Source organism: Hipposideros armiger, unplaced genomic scaffold, assembly GCF_001890085.2.
Source record: "Hipposideros armiger isolate ML-2016 unplaced genomic scaffold, ASM189008v1 scaffold_34, whole genome shotgun sequence".
Taxonomy (NCBI): domain Eukaryota; kingdom Metazoa; phylum Chordata; class Mammalia; order Chiroptera; family Hipposideridae; genus Hipposideros; species Hipposideros armiger.
Window position 1 is genome coordinate 878,606 of NW_017731384.1, and position 8,183 is coordinate 886,788.

Sequence of the window (8,183 nt, forward strand, 5' to 3'; positions counted from 1 at the left end):
TGTCATGTGAGGCAGTGAAGTTAATAGCTGCCCTAACACACACAACCTTCTCCTCAGAGGTGTAGGCACCAGGTGGGGCCAGGCCAACCAGGGCGGAATCCCCCACCCTAGGTGGGCGGTCTCTGGAGTCTTGTGGGGGGGCCCATCGGTCCTCTCCTTCCTTGGTTCTGGCCGCCTTCCCTTCCTCTTCTTGCTACTGAAGAAAGAAACGGGGGTGGGATGATGGATGTGGGCAGGAAGGGGCCCAAGGACTAGGAGCTCACCCATGTCAGCAGGGCTTCTTAGAGGTCAAAAGATATCTGGGCACTTCCATTTTGGGGGTTTTCTGGGTTGTAATAAAAGAAAGAAATACCAAAATTTGTGGTATTTAAAAATGGTTTGAATCTATTAAATTGAAGCTTTTAACATACTACAATGTGGGAGAAACGTGCCAGTCACCGGAGATTTGCAAATTGATGAAAATAACTGATTCAGAGTAGCTTCAGGCCATGTGGTCTAGTAATGGGGCCCAAATGCAGAATTGTGCCAACTTTTCTCTTTGTGATTCTCTCAGTTTACCTCTGTGACTTATGTCTATCACGTGCCAAAAGCCTAAGTTGTGAATGTGATGCCTGGGCTGTGTGGCCCTTCGAGCCCCTCAAATTCTGCTGTTGCCACCCTGAGCTCCCCTTGGAGCTCAGAGGTCTGGGTGGAGTCACGGCTCTTTTTCCTTTCTGCCCTGGTCCTTTCCCTAAGAAGGGTGCCCCAGAGCCAGCCTCCTGCCTTGCTCCCGTGGGCTCTGTGCCCTCCAGGGTCACTGACTGGGTGCCCCACGCAGAAGTGGCTACAGCTAAGCCCTGGGTGCTGCCAGGGACAGGCTCTAGCCTGGCAGAGCTGGGGTGAGGCCCCCTCCTGGCCATCTGCTCCCCTTGTGGTTCTGCTCACATCACTTCCTCTTTCCTTCCCCATGCCACCTAAAGAGATGAATGCCAAGATGCTGGACTTTGAGACGTTCCTGCCCATCCTGCAGCACATCTCACGTAACAAGGAGCAGGGCACCTACGAGGACTTTGTGGAGGGGCTACGTGTTTTCGACAAGGAGAGCAATGGCACAGTCATGGGCGCTGAGCTTCGCCATGTCCTTGCCACCCTGGGTACGCCAGCTGGGCAAGGCAGAGCCCAAGTGGGCAGAATGAGAGGCGGGAGGTGCCCAGGTGGCAGATGTTGGGGATGTTTGGGGGTCCCTGCATCCTGAGGACTGCATCCTGTTCCTTAGAACAAGCTGCCCCAGCTGGGTTTGCGCAGCAGGGTTTGGGGGGAGAGGAGAGCAGAGCAGGGGTGACTGCTGAGGCCTGAGAGGGGGGACCCAGGGCTCCTGCCCTTGTCGTTGCCTCAGTCACTGGGGCCCTGCTCTGCTCACCCAGTGGTGGCTGTAAGGCACAGGGAGAGGCCTCAGGGGCTAAGACAGGTCTTAAGACCCTTGGCTCCACTCCAATGCCTTAGGGGCAGGCTTGGTATGACCACTTCCAGATCAGGTAATCTAGGGCCTTTAGACTGGAGGGGTGCTTGCCTTTCCCTCTTCTGCCATCTGGAATTAAGAGCCCACTGCGGCCTCCCTTGCGTCCCACAGGAGAGAAGATGACTGAGGCAGAAGTGGAGCAGCTGTTAGCTGGGCAAGAGGATGCCAATGGCTGTATCAATTATGAAGGTATCAGGTCACTCCTCACTTCCCCATGTACCCAAGGATGGGAAAGTGGGCACAGTTTGGGCTGGATGGGTCTGCAGAGCAGAACAGATCCAGGAGCTAGAGGACGTGGGTGTCAGATAGGCTTTGTTGTTGTTCTTTTCCATCCTAGTGGAATGGAAGGAGCATGGACTTCGGAGGTAGCTCTATGATATACTAGCTGGGTGACCTTCATCAAGTCACCTACCTTCTCTGAGCCTCAGTTTTCTCATCTGAGAAATGGGGGAATGCAGGCAGCTTTCTCAAGGGTTGAGGGGATTAGTCGAGGTAACATAGCTCATTTCATCCATGTCGCGCATCAGCACAGAGTGGACACATTGCAGAGATGAGGTCTCTTTCCTCTTCTACCTCCTCCCATCAACCCCCAAAGAAGAGAAAGAATCACAGCCTGGGAAAGGGGTATTGGGAAGGTTTCAAGTCAGGCCGCGTAGGGAAGGGGAAAGAGGTTTAAGGGGCCACGAGGGCAATAAAGAGCTGAGAGGGGCCAAGTGCAGTGGCTGATTTCTGTCTTCTTTCCCAGCCTTTGTCAAGCACATCATGTCTGGGTGAAGCAGATCCCTCCAGGGTGAGTACAGCCTCTCCACCTTGGTCCTTCCTGGGGCCACACAGGGCCTTTGGAACAACAGCACATGTCCCAGAGCTCTTCTGTCCCAGCCCTGACCCCTGAAGAGGAAACGGCAGGGGTTCATGACTGGAGAGGAGCCGGCCTCTCCTGTCATTCCCTTTCCCCTCTCACTGCTCCTGTGTCTTCCTGTCATTTGCTTCCTGCCTGGCCTCCTGCCGGGCCTCCTGCCCTCTGTGGTCTTTGCTCCCTCTCTTGACCCTCAACAGTCACATCCTCCTGCCTCTCCCAGGGCTTCTCGAGTCCAGACCATTCCCTCCCTCAGGCCTGGGACCTCTCGTACAGGCTTCAGCGGTGAGAAATCCAGATCCCAGGTGGAAAAGAGTGTCCCTGGCCTGTGTTCTTTCTCTTTTTTAAAAGATTTTTATTGGGGAATTGGGGGGATGGGAACAGAGCTGGGGAATTGGGGGAAGGGGAACAGACAAGTTGCTGTCACTGCGGCTGCTGGCCGCTCACGCTGGCTGCTGGCTACATACGGTAGCCCATGGCAACCCACTGCCACAGGGGCTGCAGCCTACACTGCCGTAGCCTGCGACTCATGGCAGCCCAGCTCCAGGTTGAGCTATTGTTCAGCATCTTAGCTGTGGAGGGCAGTGTCACTGGCCCTCATATGTGGGATCCGAACTGGGGCCCTCTGGCGTCCCAAGCCAACTCTTAACCATCGCACCACTCGGCCTGCCCTGGCCTGTGTTTTTTACCCTGCTCCTCTTCACTCCCTTCCCTGTGCCTCCCTGGGCTTGGTGCCATCCTGAGAAGGGCTCGGGGTCTATGATCAGGGGCTGGGTATGGAGGGTGGGATGCCCTTTCCATCTAGAACTTTGTTTCCAGCGCCTGGTCCTTGGACCTAGCCCTTCCAGCGTGAGTTAGTGAGAGGCCCAGAGTTACTGAGCTGGAGCTGGTGCCCTGGACTTAACACTGACTGCACCACAGCCCGGGACCTCACGGGCCCATAGCGCTCCCTGTAAATAAACAGCTCAGCTCTGGCAGGCTGGGCCACATTCCCCGATCCTGACCAGTGTCTAACTTGGTTTTCTTAAACTAATTAATTGAGGTGTGTGCATGTGCACGTACACACGTGTGAGATAATGTCACCTGAGGTCTCATGAACATCACTCAGAGAAAGGAGTGGTATCTGGGAGCTGGAAGACAAGGGCTCCCCGTGGGTCGAGAACCATGAGGGCCGCGCCCATGAGCAGAGAGCTCTGGAAGGATCTGCAGTTTGAGGGGTTGTGATCAGCATTTCTGTTTCCTTCCAAGGCTGACTCTCCACCTTTTCTCACCTCCAGGTGGCGAGCAGGAAGAGGGACACCAGGAGTCCTGGGGATACCAGGTCCTTGCGGCTGCTGCTGCTGCTTTTTAAAAAAACATTGTGGTAAAATACATATAATATAAAATTTGCCATCTTAACCATTTTTAAGTGTATAGCGTTAAGTACATTCCATCTTAAACTTTTTTACGTGTACTGTCTTTTCTCTTACTCACTCCCAACTATCCTGGCTGCTCTTTATCGACCTTACTTATTTCTCCTTTTTCATAATCACCCTCCCCAACTTAAAATGCCAGCATTCCTCCTCAGTGGTGGGGCCTTGTCCGGTTTTCTCCCCTCCTTCACTCCCTTTCTTTCTTCATGAAGTATTTATCATCCACTGTGCACAAGTGTGAGGAAATGGGCGTAAGGCTCCCAACGATTAAAAAACTGAAAGTGTTTTCCTGCCAAAGTATCTTACAGTCCAGGTAAGCAAGGACATGCAGGGACTAAGTAGCGAATGGCACCCAAATTGCATGCCAATAGCAGGACAACTTCATCTATGTAGCATACAGTGTGAGTCCCAAGGGACCCGCAAGAAGTGGAACCGGAAGAAAGTGAGGTGTGACAGGGGAGATTTTCCTTAGGAGATGGGCTTTACATGAGACCTTAAAGGAAAATATGGCTGAAGGTGGGTGCTCAGGCACAAGGAGCAGTGGGGCATGAACAGGGGTCAGTCAACAGACACTCATTGAGTACCTGATGTGTGTACGGCACTGGCTGGGGCCTTGGGGGTGTACTGAACCAGACAGATGTGGTCTCTGCCCTCAGGGAGCTTACAGTCTAGTGGGAAGACAGACATTAAATACTTGTAATCATCTGATAGATAACAGCCAGCATTTATTGAACACGATATCAGTAAGTTATGGTTATATTTGGCTGTGAGTTATGGAGACCAAAAGACAGTGGCTTAAAAGAAACGAAAGTGCATTTTCCCCTCCCACTGAAGTTGAGGTTGGCAGTCCAGAGCTGGCAGGGCAGCCATTCTCCACAAGGTCCTCAGGACCCAGGCTCCTTTTATCTTGTGGCAATGCAGTGTGTAACCCCTGTCCATGATCTAACATGGCTGTTCCAGCTCAGCCATCACTTCTACTGCTGGGCTCTGTGCTAAGCCCGTCATATCTCATTCTCTCATAGCAGCTTAGGAGGAGGAGGAGTTATTATTCCCATTTAAGAAGTTAAGAATATCACATAGGAAGAATAACAATAACAAACTCAACTCTTAATCTTTTAGTTTCCCCCCTCCATTTGAAGGCTGTAACATGACATGTGTGTGGAGGAGGCCATCCAGAGAATGCAACTGCTAGTCCCCAGGCACTTGGAGGCTCCTCGCCCCCTCCCCTGTCCTTGGAATGCACGCTCTGCCCACTGTTCCCACACTAGCAGCTGTTTCAAGGACGCAGCCTTGAGAGAGCAATGTGTGGTTGAGACCATCTGGGCTGTATATGTGACTGAACCCCATTAAGGCCTCTATATAAACTTTGGAGACTCTGGTGGGCAGGTGCAGAGATCTACTCATCTTTCTGTTGCCCAAAGCAAGCCTCATAAATAAATTCCCTTGCTTAGTAAACCCGCCACCTACCAGCCTGGAGTGGTCTTCTGCTTTGTCCTTGCCCTCTGTGTATGGGGTTCAATTTGTGAACCAACAGCATAATATTACTATTCCTAAAATGCCAATTTCATAAAATATCTTTTCTAATTAGGACTTATAAAACCCCCTAAGTCCTACTGGTCATTCCCAAACCTTCCTGTCAGTTTCTAAGGCATTCCTTTATTTGCCCCAGTCTCCTACGAACACTGTTTGTTGCAGCCAGCTACCCCCTTTCCCTGCTTGTCAGCTCCCCTGTGTGCCTCCTCCCCACTTCCTCCTCCTCTTCGTCCTTCTCCCCCTCCTCCCCTCCTCCCCCTCTTCCATCTCTTCTTCCTCCTCCCTCCTTGCCCCACGACCTCTTGATGCATCTTGCCCCTCCCTCCTGATGTGCACTCCTTTTTCTGCTCAAATTATTCCCACCCTTCAAGACTTAAGTCAGGCTGTCAGAGGTCTCTGCTAATTAGTGATGGCGGCAATATAGTCTCCTTAACACAATTGCCAAGTCGGAACTGAAGATATCAGAGCGAGAGAAGACCCTGGAGACTTCTAGCAGGGTGTAATTACCGAGGGCAGCATTCAGCATAGTGCCATCATGTGTTTGGCATCTAAAAGCTCTCTTTGGTTACTAGGGCTTTTAAGGTAGAATGTGTGTTTGTGGAGATGGCTGATGGTGCAATATCTGCTTCATACCACGAGATGGCGTAGTTGCAGCAGCATGTTTCCAATAGGACGCCAAGGTGCATGATCACATAATCTGTCCCTGAGAAACTTCAGAAGTCATTTAGTCCATGTCTATGCCTGCAGGCAAATGGAGGTTTTATTCGCCTTCAAAGACTCAGAGCTATCAGTTAACTTACTTCAGTTCCCCCATCAAGGTTTTGCAATGAGAAATCAAAGAGAAGACACTGTTTTGGACACTGTTTGGCATCTAGTCCAGTTCTGCTTCCAAGTCACATAGCACTCAGATTCAGAGCGGCAGGTTGCAAAACGAGGGAGTTGATTAGATCGTCTTTAATGTCCCTTCCAATTCTCTGATACTGCTTCTTTAGAACTCAACTAACTTCTTCTTGCTATATTCAGCTTTAGTCCATTTGTTCTCTTTTCACCCTTAGTGTGTATATGTGTTTAGAAACTTAAATGGTAGAATCTAGCATTCATTCAGAATAATTATGAAGTGCACAGTAGTAGGTGCTTTAGGAAATTAAAAATGAAGCCACCTGTGTGGTCTTTCACTCCGTGAGTTTATACTCCACTGGAGGAACAATGACCTACATGTGAAAAGTGAAATGATGTTATAAGACCGAGCAGAAGAAAGGACGCCAGTATGTGTCGTAAGGACCAAGGGGGAGGGATGGGACCAGAGCGCTAGGAGCTCAGAGGAGTGGTGGTCAGGGAGGGCTTCATAGAAGAGGTGTGGCGAGTTTGGACGCGATATAAATAGGCAAGAACCCAGAGAGAGGGATTCTAGACAAGAGGCAAAGAGGTGCCTTCTTCTTTGCCAACTATAACCACAGTCCCCGCCTTTTAGGATCTGGGTAAAGGGAATGAAGCAGGATAAAAGAAGAATGAGAAAAAGAACTGGAGAATGGTACAAGAGGCAAAGAGAAGGGAGAAAAGACACAGGGAAGAGGGGTGAGAAGGGAGTGGTGTGCACCAATTCAGAGGCAGAAAAGCAAAGTTAAAAAGTCTAGAGTTAATCCGGGAAAGGACTCATTCTTTGCTCCCCTAATCTTGTAGAGCCACAGAGCAATAGGCTTTCAGGGTTGGAAGGGACCTTTGGTTCAGACTCGTCTGTAAAAGCCCTCCAAACTGATTGCTCAGTGGTCACTCGAATGCCAGCTGTAACATGGGACTCACTACCTCCTCAGGTAGTCCACTCCACTTGGGAAAAACTCTCATTGATCTTCTTCCTAGTAGGAATCTGACATTTACATCCCTGAGATTTCCATCTACTGGTCCTGGAGTTGTCTCCCCAAGTGACCCCAAAAAGATCTGAGACCATTCCCCATGATAGAAGTTGGCCTTTCCTCCTTCCTCAGGTAACTACCTCCCAGTGGGTGCTTGTTCTAGGCCAAGATTCTTGAATCCATTTAACGTGGCCAGTTGCTGTCTAAATTGTCCTATCTGAGTGTTCAGTTCGTTCTCAGCAGTGTAGTTTCACATTTTAGAGCCTGGAAATTAATCTTCTTGACAGAAAAGATGAAACTGAGGTCAAGGTAGAGGTCGGGGAATTCGGCTAATGTCACACCACCAGCACCAAGGACTCTGCCTTTCCTTTTCCTCTTGCTCGGAACGTAAGGACAACCTATTTTTGTGAATTCTAACACTAAGCACATTTCGTCTCATTTTAGACTTATGGCTTCTTGGCCTTGTTCTCACAGCCCCACGCCACAACTTTATGTTCATAATTAGCTCTCCTTCCATCCGTTATGGATAAGAACCCTACAGAGCTCTCTTTCCTCGGCTCCATCAGCCCCTTGGAGCCCCTTTTCTGCCTCTTTCCTTATTTCATTGTTTGCGGTACACTTGTGAGAACCATCCATTCCTCTGGCGATAGGAACAGAGATTCTCCACCATGAAGACCTTGTGGGCACATCTGTGCTCTTTTTCCAAAAAGAGAATTTGTACTTTTCGTCATATTTTCAAAGGGGTCAGAGACCCAAAGGAGGTTAAGGACTGCTGTTTCGGAGCCTTTGTGGGATCCTGTTTATTATCCCCCCGAGTGTTTTGACATTGCATCTGGTGCGGCTGCCTTCCTTCCGGGCTACCACGAGCTCTATGGTGGCTCATCTCCTTCTCCCAAGACTCGCTTCACTTCCGCCTCTCCCCCAGCCATTCCTTGGGTCACACTGAGGTTTAGACAGGCAGCGCCACCTTTTACTTTTACTCCTCTGTGGCCCCACATTTTAGTTAAATAAAGATTCTTACCCAGCTTCTCTGG

General features: G+C 50.2%; 1 protein-coding gene across 1 annotated transcript in view; it reads left to right on the forward strand.

Annotated features, from left to right (window-relative positions):
- The window catches only part of MYL4 (myosin light chain 4), a 13,123-nt gene extending 9,421 nt beyond the window's left edge, over positions 1-3,702 (forward strand). The window contains exons 4-7 of the mRNA XM_019637639.1: positions 952-1,133; positions 1,610-1,687; positions 2,244-2,288; positions 3,632-3,702. Coding sequence (XP_019493184.1) covers positions 952-1,133; positions 1,610-1,687; positions 2,244-2,272 — 289 coding nt within the window. The 3' untranslated portion in view covers positions 2,273-2,288; positions 3,632-3,702. The remainder of the gene's footprint in view (positions 1-951; positions 1,134-1,609; positions 1,688-2,243; positions 2,289-3,631) is intronic.
- The last annotated feature ends 4,481 nt before the right edge of the window (positions 3,703-8,183 follow it).